We start from the raw sequence: 12,362 nt of genomic DNA, 5'->3' as shown, positions 1-12,362 counted from the left end.
CAATGAAACAATACTTCTTTTGGCAGTTTGTTACCAAACCTAGACCACAAGTGGTAAAGGTGGACAATGCATTATCACCCATTATTGTTCTCAACACTGGCACCCCTCAGGGGTGTGTACTTAGTCCACTTCTTTATATTCTCTATACAAATGACTGTCAGAGTCCAGTTACCACCACTCATTACTTTAAATATGCAGACGATACTGCCATTCTTGCATTGCCTAATACGGACAATGATTCTTTTTTGGACTATCAACGCTTCATAGCACATTTTAGTACATGGTGTGATGATAACTTTCTCCACCTTAATATCGAAAACACTACGGAACTGGTTTTTAGCTCTTCCAAAACACTGACCCATCATTCCAGTATTACCATTAATGGAGAGATGGTTGAAAGGGTTGAGCATTTCAGATACCTGGGCATTAAATTGGATAAACATCTCAAGTTCAATCAGCACACTCTAGGTATTTACAAGTGCTGTCAACAGAGACTCTCAGTTATTCGTAAACTTAAATATCTGTCTGTTCAGCCTAGCTTCTTCTTCTGTATCGAAGTATTATTGAATTGGTTCTTATATATGGTGCCATTTGTTTTTTCCATATGCTAACAGTCACCAATAAGAACAAACTCTTGAAAATAACTAATTTAGCGAGAAAAATTATTGGTATTCCCACATCCAATTTATCGGACTGCGTCATTTCATATACGCTCCGGAAGGCACATAAAATTTTAAATGATGGAAACCACCCACTTTATCAATATTTCAACCCCCTTCCTTCTGGCCGCAGGTATAGTCTACCCATATGCAGAAAGGCCAGCTATGGTAGGAGTTTTGTTCCTATGGCTATACGAGCGTTAAACACATAGGTAATCAGCCATTGTGATGCCAGATGCATTTGTTGTATGATGATCCTGGTGTTTTTCTTTTTGTTCCCATCTCCCCTCTATGATGGTTTATATGGATGATGTTGTTATGTTTTTGTTTTTCTATGCACCCACGGTGGAAACAAATTTCCTCTTTGAGGACCAATAAATTATCTATCTCTCTATCTATCTATCTATCTATCTATCAAACCTATATATTCTGATACATATCACGTGTAGTAGAAATGTCTACAAGTGTTGTGATTTTTTAAAAATCATACTGGCCACCTCTAATGCAGATTATATTAATGGTGTCTCTTTTTTATTTGTGACACATAAAGCTGCATGGTTTTCTTAGGGATGATACAAATGTGCGACTTTTTGAGAAAATCAGTCGAATTAACAGAAAAATTGGACTAATTGATAATTAGCTACCTTAAAGGAGACATAATAAACAAAACTACATTTTCCTTGTCAGTCCATAGAACTTGTCACCACAACTATCAGCCACTGATTTGTGAAATGTGAAGTCTACATCACTGACTACGTTTACATGGACAGCAGTAATCTAATTATTGACCTTATTCTGTAAGACAATATTGTGACTAAGGTGTTTACATGAGTTGCTTTTAGAATACTCCTTTCATGTTCCCGTTTTACATGCTATAGAACATAGATCGATTAACGGTATTGCATCACCGTGCCACGCCATCCGACGTTTCCTCCAGCATTTCACGTATAAACATACAGTTCGTCTTCGTAATGGTACCGTATACATTTTTGGGTGTTTAATTTTAAATTTTTACGAAAGCTTCAAATGCACTTAATTATTTGTCATGCTATACACGCAAATAGACGACTGCTTGAAGCCTTGGGCTGTGTCCCAAATCGCGTACTTACCTACTATATAGTGGCTGAGATACATGTATTTCGCTTACTATATAGCAGGTAAGTATGCGTTTTCGGATGCAGCCGTTCTCTCTTGTTTGCCGTAAAACGTTTGAGCAAAGTCATGTGGGTACGTGTCCTATCGCAAACTGCGGTATATACTCCCACACGACGTGAAAAGTGTGATTAAGGTGTTTAAATGTCTGTAATACATGTTGATAATGTGACTAAAACAGGAATACTCCACGTCTTAATTTGATTTGTGTTTACTTCGAGTATGACTTTAGTCAGATTAAGGTAATAAAGAATTGCTGTTTACATGCTAGTTTCTTAATCAGAGTATTGTCTTAATCGAGTTAATATTGGATTATTGTTGTCCATGTAAACGTACTGATTATGGCATATTTTCCTTTTCCAGGAAATGTATGAATCAAGAAGAAACCAGCAAACGGTCCATTCTACATGAGTAACCACACACAAAGCTTACATGCTTTACTGTCAGGACTCCGATTTCACCTCACGCTGCTTGCGTCAAGTTCAGTGTAAAAAGATGCGTGCTGTCATTACTGTGCATCACGTGCTGACTCCCAAGATGCCAAAACACACACACAAAAAACGAGGACTTGTGGTTATTTCCAGTGAGCAAATTCCTCCTAACATGTTTTGATAATGATACGCTCATGTCGGTACGTTAATATATGTATCCAATATTCCAATTTTATAAATAAAAAAAGTAGTGTCTGATTATTTTCCAGAGTAGGGTATTAGATAGTTTTGACCTTAATGATATTAAATATATCCATAGTGGGGGAAAAACACAAGATTTAGATATGGAATATGAATTGAAATTGATGTGCTGCAAGTTGTTCACTGATCCAGACCTCTGTCCAGAAAAAGTTTGATATCCTCAGCGGAAAACAGACTAACAACCACAACCTCTGCACCCAGATGAGTGTACACTTTGACCAGAGGATTAAAATAGTATGACAAAGTATCCCATTCAGGTAATAAGACAGGACTTCCACTGTGGATGGAAACACTGATGTGTCATCTCAGCAGTGATAAATAATACATTACTAAATATGAGCAAATATCCATCCTGGTGAATATATACATATATATATATATATATATATATATATATATATATATATATATATATATATATATATATACTGTCCTTGAATAAGGAAAATATTTCTATAACAGTTGACTACATTGACTACATTTACATGGACAGGAATAATCTAATTATTGACCTTATTCTGAATAAGACAATATTGTGATTAAGGTGTTTACATGAGTTGCTTTTAGAATATTCCTTACATGTTATAGAACATAGAGCGATTAACGGCACACGTCATTACGTCCCCACGCCACGCCGTCCGATGTTCCCTCCAGAATTTAGGTAATCAATAATTGCTGTTTACATGGTAGCTTCTTAATCAGAGTATCGTCTTAATCGGGTTAATATCGGAATATTGTTGTCCACGTAAACGTTCTGACTGATACTGCAGCACGTATGCCACAGGTTTATCAGGAGAAATCGAACAAATCCCTAGTCCTGGGAAGCTAAATACACTTAATAGTCACTTTGTTTAACATATCTACTTCACTAATCCACCTTAATCACCTTAATTCATGAGATCAATATGAATAAATTCAGGCGACTGCACTCCCAACTCAAACCTTTTCCTTATGACATGGACATAAGACTATCTTATAAGAAGATAAGACTATCTTATAAGAAGATAAGACTATCTTATAAGAAGATCATATATGCTACACAGTTTATGTTAATGGCCATCAAGACCAGGTGTTCTCAAAAACTTTTGCAGCCAGACACCCCTTCAATTAAAAAAACCCACCAACAACAAAAACAGATTTATTAGGCTCATTAATTCAAAGTGTACAATATATTGACATTTATAGGCTGACTTGTTTCTGAGTTGATTGATTAAAGTTTGGATTAAACTCATTCAGTTCAAGTGAAGCATAGCCAGGGGGTCTTTGATTTTTATTTTTTATTTTTATGTTAAACTGGTACAAATCACAACCTACCAGTATCATAGTTAGTATGTTTCATCACATAGTTCTTATAGGTATTAGCCTTTTTGACAAGTCGGACAAGAAGGTTCAACTTGGGACTGACTTGCCAGTGACTTGGCTATGCCTCGTGGACCCAAGGGGGTCCAGTTTGAGAACAACTGGTCTAGACTATCACTGTCAGTTTCTGAGCATAGAGCTGCTGTTGCCTGGATTTTGGTTTTGTTTTGGCATTGAGGTGTTTAAAACACTCAAACTAGCACCACACCCACTATCATATCAATGTCGCTGTTGCGCTGAGAATGATCCACCAGCCAGATTATCATGATGGTCTCTTTCCACTGATAAGAGATGCTTTGGGGAGAGGGTGCCATGTGCCAGACCATGCATAGCTGGCGCACCTGCTCTGTGCACCCCGAGCTGAGTTTGTGTTTAAAACGGGAAGTTGGGAGGGAAAACCCATCACACTCACCGAAGCTTGACAGCCTCCCTGAGACAGGAGCCACTGCAGGCACTCCAGGTTGCCGGTGGCGGCTGCGTCATGAGCGGGGCTCGCGCCGTTATGAGCCAGGCTGTTCGCCGGTAAGCCCGCTTCTTCCACCAGGAACTGGAGGCACTTGAGCTTGCCAGCGCGCGCCGCGTGGTGCACGGGCGTCGCTCCGAGCGAGTCCTTTACATCACTATTGAGCACTTTTTCCTCTAATTGCACTTTCAGAGTATCTATTTCGCCTTGCCTGGCGGCGAGAAGTGTCCCCTCCATGGTCATAATGACTCCCTGTGACAAGGTGACTATTCATGCACCATTGAACATGAAGAAAAAAAAAACCCGCAGGTGTCGCGCACTGCAAAACAAATTAATCAGAAAAGTAACTAGCACGCAATTTTCTTATTCACTCCATGCAATAAATCGTTTAAAGGCAAGAGCAGCTCGATCGGCATGTCACGTCACATGGCCATGTAGCATTACTAAGTTGTTAAGTGATAATGAACAGAAGTCTAACAGCAAAGATGCGCACGAGCTAGCAAAGCCAGTCCATTTTGCTAGAATGTGAGCGGATCGTCTGACGTTTCCTGTCGCGCGCTTTCCCAAAAGCTCCAGGACACCTGTTACCCGTTTCCGTTATTCTCCCACAACTTTCTAGACAGCCCGCCTACATTTTTGGTGATGAATAGTTGAACATTTTGATGCGTTTTCTTCTTCGAGTCCCTTTAGACGCTCTTCGCTGCCTCGACAACTTGTTAAATAATCTATGACGGGGAGGAGGATTGGCTGCTTTGGTTGTTACCTGCCTCGCTTAAATCGGCTCAGCGTTAAAGGGGCAGCGCGTGCAAACAACGTCCTGTTTACACGAGTTCACCCGCCGTGCGCGAGCCTCTATTCATCACGCAATTATAGATAGTTTTCATTTGTTTCAGTTCATTTGACTCATTTAGTGCCATGCAGGATTTTATATTTGTCTTACAGGTGTATTTTGTTTTAATTCTATTTAATCTACTTTAGAATATTTTGTTCAATATGTTGGTATAGGCTATTTTGGTTGGGTTTTCTTTTAATTATTATCCTATCAATTTGCGTTATTATTATTGTTATTATTACTGGGGTTTTCCCGCTGTGTCAGTGTAACCTATTACAAATACCAGGCTGTTAGCGTTAGGATTTTCATAAAACAGTCTTTACCCTTTATCACCAATAGATGGCAGACGAGCACAGCCTGATTTATGCGCGTGGCGTTGTTAAATGCGACGCTCCAGCTTTGCGTTCTTATATTAAATTGTATTGTATTTGCATTTTATTTTAAACTGTTAAAGACACTAGAGTGCAAAATGTATTAAAATACAACCGAGTAAAACTAACTGCATTGGTAGATAGGCCTTATTGCACATACCTGATCCGTAACATTATCGTAGCCTATTAAACTGTAACATGTTACATTGTAAACTGTAACACGTGCAAATTAAATACATGTCTTGACTACATTGCATATCCTTAAAAAATGTTTTCATGATTTTTACATACCCACGAAAACACAGGCATTTATTTTTTATTAATTTTTTTTATTTTATATATTTTTTTAGTTCACATCCCAAAATCTCATTCATATTCCAGAGCTTAATTGTTCTGCTCGAGCTGCTTTTAGGCGGTCAAGGTCCCACGGGAGAGGGGGGGGGGGATTCAAGCTCGTGCCCGGCGCGTGCCACACACTCATATGAACCCCCATCCCCAATCAAGCTGTCACCCCTTCTCCCTCCTCCCTCCTCCATCTCCCCCCTCCTCCTCAAGCGTTTAACAGATATTGAGCCGCACGCGCCACACTCATGGCGGCTTATTCCTCAGGGGGTTCGCGTGCAACAGGTCCCCACAGACCACAGGGAATGTTGTCTCAACTATTCAGACTGAGCATGGACTTCTCCTTATGTTCATGCAGTGATTGCCTGACTATTTCGGATTTCACGCTATTTTGAGCTTCAAAAACATAAACAAAAACATAAACAAACATCAAAGGAGGCTATTGGCAATACCATTTCCCAGTTTAATAATAAATGCAATTTTGATAAATTTTAATCATAAAACGTTGTAAAGTAGCTGATATCATAAAACTTGTTTAGTCCCGAATAACCAAAACATGTAAACATACATCATATAGCATGCTGTAGACAGCATGTAACTACTAGTAAATAAAGTTATTTACGTAATAGTACAAAATATTATTGAAATAATTCAAAACTGCTTTAAAATAAGTAGCATTTGTGTCAAAATATATATTTATCACAAACTAGGCCTATAAATAATAGTAGCATATCTGTTTAGTAGGATTGGCCTACTAATACTAAAAAAACATGGTTCTAACATTTAATATCGTTTAGTATGGGTTCTTTGTGTATGCTACCCTGGAGAAGCTCCATAGCCTGCTGAGAGTTGTTCAGCCGTGGCGTGGGAAATGCAGGAATTATAAGTCGCACGCGTCAGACGCGTGACAGTTATTCAAATTTCCCTCCAATTATCAGTGTCAGGAGTCAGAAAGCGCCAACGGAAAAGTGCCATCTGGTGCAGAACAAAACAGGACTGATCTTATAGCGTGAGAGTGAGAGCATTAAACATTACCCACGGAAGCCATGTTGGGGCGCGAGACGGGAAATTGCAACGTCCTACAATTGCATTTGATAATATTATATATAATTAGGCTATTATATAAGTAGCCTAGTATATGCAAATTTTTGGATTTGTGCTTTTCACAGAATAACATTGAAAACAGTCTGCATAATTTATATACAAATATAAATATATAAAATAATCAGGATTATATATATATATATATATATATATATATATATATATATATATATATATATATATATATATATATGTGTGTGTGTGTGTGTGTTTGTGTGTGTGTGTGTGTGTATTTTTTAAGTGCATATTTTTATTAAACGTCACATTCCTTACAGATGTGCTTTATTTTTGCTGGAAACAGCCTTCTAACAGATGTCTTATAACACGATAAACACGTGACTTGGTCATGAGAAATATTTTGCATAAAGCAGTGCAACCTCTTTTGTACATTAAACATTGCTTTGCGTTTCATAAAGCTCATTTTTGCATTCATTTCTAAATCTGATCATTCATCATGTAATCAGTCCTTCACATTTGACACATGAAACCATGCATGTGCATTTTTATTTGCATTGTTTACCATGGACATTTCTCTCTATATTATGGCTTACCAGTTTGCTCATTTATCTTATTCCCACCATTTCCTTTTTTTAACATTGCACTCCTTTGTAAGTTGTATGCCACACTTTATCATTTTGTGCATTTGTAATCAATGCATTTATACATGTAATCATTTAATTTTCCCTTTTCTCGAAAAGCACTCGCACACAAATGCCAAAAGCATTATCGTTTCATTAGGCTGCAAATATTGATGATTTGTGTAAAATGTTAAATAACACAGACACCAGGAGAAAATTATTTTATTCTTTGGCTGTGTGTGTTGGTGTTCAAAGAAGACACAAAACCCAGAGAGCACAGAAGAATTTTTATTTCTCTCTCTCTCTCTCTCTCTCTCTCTCTCTCTCTCACACACACACACACACACACACACACACACACACACACACACACACACACATCAGCAGATACCATTCTGTGAATATCAATTTAAAAAATGGACTTAAAATGTAATAAGTATAAAATGATAACTACTAATATGGTTAATGTATTAAAGTTATGTAATTGAAAATCATTCATTTATTCATCTTCAGTAACTGGTTTATCCTGGTGAAGGTTGCAGTGGATCCTGGAGGCAATCCAAGTAAATTGGACACAAAGCAGGAGAATTCACCCAGATGGGACGCCAGTCCATTGCAGCGAACCTCTTGTACACACATTCACACACTCATTTACACTTCGGGGGTTAGACATTCAACCCACTTGCATGTTCTTAGAAAGTGGGAGGAAACTGGAGCACCCAAAGGAAACTCACGCAAACAACAGGGAGAACATACAAAACTCCACGTAAGCAGTAACCTGAGCTGAGGATCAAACCCAGGAACCTGGAGTAGTAAGGGAGCAATGCTATCCATTGCCCCACCATGCCACCCAAATTCTACATTTAATTGCACGTAATTAACATAAATTTCTCTCCAATCAGTTAATGTAGGCTGAAGTCAAACCACAACATGTTTAGAAGACTGAAGCACAGCTTCAGCAAATTCAGAAGTGTTTAACAAACCCATTCTGTATGAAGACACTCACCTGTTTTGTGCATGTAGGCTAGATGGTGTAGAACTCAGGATGAAGGTATCTAAAAAGAATGTGAATCTGCATAGGTCAATTAAAGTGAATATTTGAATAGTAGTTTATTGTATAGGTGTAAATGCCCATATCTTACACCAGTGGTTCTCAAAATGGGGTCAGGAGGATCAGGGAAACAAAGGCAGGGGGTCCAATTTATTTATTTTTTAAAAAAGCTTTTTAAACATTTTTGCTATAGATGTGGAAATCACAACCCACCTTTATCTAAGCTATAACAGTTATTATTAAGTTCTTATAATTAGTAGTCTATTTGATGGATCATTTTAATGGATTTAATCCAAACCTTAACAAGTCAAAACATGTAGGTCTATAAATAATATCAACTTCCTAATGTGCTCTGTGAATGGAAAGCTCAGAAATAAAATGTTTGGTTTTTTTTTTATACCAATAATTAGTTTGAATATTATCATACACATTTAAACAATGAGCCAATTATTTGAATAGTTTGATTGGTGTTCATAAAATAAATCTGTCCTGATGGAGTCCATAGAATTTGATTTACAGCTAAAAGTATCTGTAAAAAGTTTGAAAACCCCCTCCCTAAACAAACCTATAATATTATTGCCTTTTTATAGCATGCTGTTAACCTTGAATAGAATAAAACTGAATCATTGTATTACATGATACTACATTAACACTATAATACTATAATCTTGAAAAAAGGACACACACATTACTAAGTTTTTTTTTCTTGTTCTTGTTCATCATTCTTGTAGAACTTTAGGACTCACCACAGTTTCAAGATGGGTGCACTTGTGGTTGCGCTTTCTCACATTACTGTTAATTTCATAAAACAAATTCATTATCAGGTAGATTAGTAAAACAATTAAACAACAGATTTAGCTATTATTTCTGAGATTCAGAGATAATAATGATCCTTTTTATTACCAAATCTAAAAAAAAGGGTTCCTTAAGGGCTCTTTGGTTAGTTAAAGTTTTTTTTCTGATAGGGAAAAGGGTTGGGTTATGTTTTTTGTTTAAACAGAACCATTTAAAGATTCCTCTAGAAAACTAAGCCAAAGAATGCTTAACGAATGCATCATGAGTAGATGATGGATGTAAAACAATCTTATCCTTCATTATGGCAGAGCTTGCAAATGATATTTGATTTCACATATCATAGGCACGCTTCAAACCTACGTCACTTTTGCATGACTGTAATAGGCCAATAAACTAACATAAACTTAGCAATGCAATTTCCAAAAATTGATTTACATTACTACAATTTATAATTATAAAATACAGGAATGGAAATATGCAACGTTATTTATTTTCTACCAAAGAAAATTAAGAAAAACAAACAAACAAAGAAAGAAACAAACAAACAAAAACCCAAATGAGTCGGGACTCACCAGGCATGCGCTCCTTTTTCTTTTCCCATTCTGCATGAGCAGTATTGGAGGTGTGCAGGTCTGGCGCGTGCGCTTGTATCTAGCGCGCTTTCTGTCGAGGAGCTCGAGAGCAAATGAGACGAGGGCACGCGCTCTGTGGGCGGGGCAGATCTCCGCCCTTTCCTGAACCACGTGAACCATCGGACTCCTGTCTAAGCTTAGAGACTTTAATGCAATTGAACAATTCACTCGGCATATTTATATAATACGAATTTATTAACTGATACGTGGCCACGTGTAGATTACACTAAATAACGACTAACATGATGCATTACGCGCATTGATTTTCTCCTCTTGTGCAAAATATATCGCAAAACCTATTTACTCGTTTTTATGTCTAGAGATTGATCTAACCTGTTGTAGTTGGACATCGTGTTTTTATTTTTAACATGCAGCCATCTAGACTGCATTTCCACCCGTCATTAGATGGAAATGGAAAACGCACGAGTTAGCTGCCTACTTGTCTCTATAATTCATTATAATTGCAGAGCCATCTGCTCTTTTGTCTGTGTGGCTCGTGCCGTCCTCGTGCTTTGAATATGACCCCAAAAAAAGCACCCTCGGGCTCTCGGGGAGCAACAGCTTTCAAAAAGCGCGCTTTCTTTTCTAGCATGCGCACATCAGAATGGATAGAACAGCTAGGTTATGAAAAATTACCAAATGTGTGCGACCAATATATAGATAACCAGATAAAGATGCCAAGTAACTGTCCACATATCCCTCAGGCGTCGACTCTAGACGCAGGCGCATCGCTTCTCAAAAGAGTGAAGCCTGATGTGGGAGTGAATCCTGCAATTCTATTGGTGGAAAAAATGGCGATGCTGCTCAACGTCACAAAATGCTCAGGGGGAAAACAAATGTTTGTGCGTAAAGTTACACATCAGCAGATGTTCAATATACTTGGCTTGATGTTTGGCTTGGGTTTTTTGTGTAATTAAAGGAAAATTGTGTGTCTTGATGCCATTATGAACACATAAGGAAGCTTGTATGACAGACAAATGTCTGGTTGTTGGATGCTCTTTAATGCTTGATCACTTGTTGGCTTGGGTTGAGTTCTCTAACAAATAAACTAAACGGAAGCTTAGAGTAACAATACAGATGAAGTAATCAGGCATGTTTTATCAAATATATGTATATTAAAACAACCTACTGTAACCTCACTGAATGTTAAAGTAATAAAAGAAAACTAACATGAAAGTCTACTGCAAAAAGCTCCACATGAACCTCCCCCTCTCAAGCTTGGTGCTTCAACAGATGCGTTACATGGAAGCCACACTACTATCCACATAGCACATATCAATTCTAAACACAGCACATCTTTGCACAATGACAGATGTTCACAATGTAGCGTTAGTTTAGGCTTGGGAAGCTCAAGCACAGATTTGGATTGCTTAATTATTGGACACTAGAAGTTTGATGTACAGCATCCCAAACCATGTCTCATTGTCAAATGAGGACACATTTTTAATCTGTGTACAACACACATGTTTTGAATTAAGTCATCAGAAAAAGCAAATGCTATTATATTTGGACAAGGTAATAGTAAAAATTGAGACACTTATTTAAGACAGCTATAATGTAATGGCATAAATTTAGAAGAAGATAGATTAAGTTCTTTTGTTATTCTTAGTATGCAAGTTCCTATAAGAAATGAACAAAAGAGAGAACTAAAAAAATTTTTAAAAATCATGTCAAATCTCTCTTAAATCCCATTCTTTAAAAAAAACTCAGTTCTTTAAGATTAATGGTTGAATGATCCTTTCTAGAGTCCCTCACATGAAGAAGAAGAAGCCTTTATTTGTCATATATACATTACAGCACAGTGAAATTCTTTTCTTCACATATCCCAGCTTGTTAGGAAGTTGGTGTTCAGAGCACAGGGTCAGCCATGATACTGTAACCCTGGAGCAGAGAGGGTTAAGGACCTTGCTCAAGGGCCCAACAGTGGTAGCTTGGCAGTGCTGGACCTTGAACCCACGACCTTCTGATCAGTAACCCAGAGCCTTAACCTTTGATCCATGAGAAAAGTGCATGAGAAACATGAGAAAGTACTTTATATACACTGACCAAACACTTTACTGGGACATGACAGGAAGGCTATGGTAATGCAAATAACCATTTTACAACCGTGCTAAACAGAAATGCATCTCAGAACACATTAAATGCAAAATTATCTTCAACTGTCCAGTTTTGGTGAGTCTGGGCCCATGATGTTTGTTATAAAGTACACTAATATCAAAATAGAACATAGTAACAATGCTTTTCTTCTTGTAAATTTGTCTAGTTACATAAACGCCAAATGTTGAGCTTCAGCAATCATATGAGTTTAGCCAGATGTTGTTTACTTAATAAA

The 12,362-nt window shown here is 37.5% G+C and overlaps 1 protein-coding gene across 1 annotated transcript in view; it reads right to left on the bottom strand.

Moving 5' to 3' along the window:
• Window positions 1-4,992, bottom strand: part of espn (espin) — a 60,642-nt gene extending 55,650 nt beyond the window's left edge. Inside the window, exon 1 of the mRNA XM_053624554.1 lies at window positions 4,275-4,992. Coding sequence (XP_053480529.1) covers window positions 4,275-4,568 — 294 coding nt within the window. The 5' untranslated portion in view covers window positions 4,569-4,992. The remainder of the gene's footprint in view (window positions 1-4,274) is intronic.
• Between the last annotated feature and the right edge of the window lie 7,370 nt (window positions 4,993-12,362).

Source organism: Ictalurus furcatus, chromosome 5, assembly GCF_023375685.1.
Source record: "Ictalurus furcatus strain D&B chromosome 5, Billie_1.0, whole genome shotgun sequence".
Taxonomy (NCBI): Eukaryota; Metazoa; Chordata; class Actinopteri; order Siluriformes; family Ictaluridae; genus Ictalurus; species Ictalurus furcatus.
This window is presented reverse-complemented; position numbering and strand designations above follow the sequence as displayed.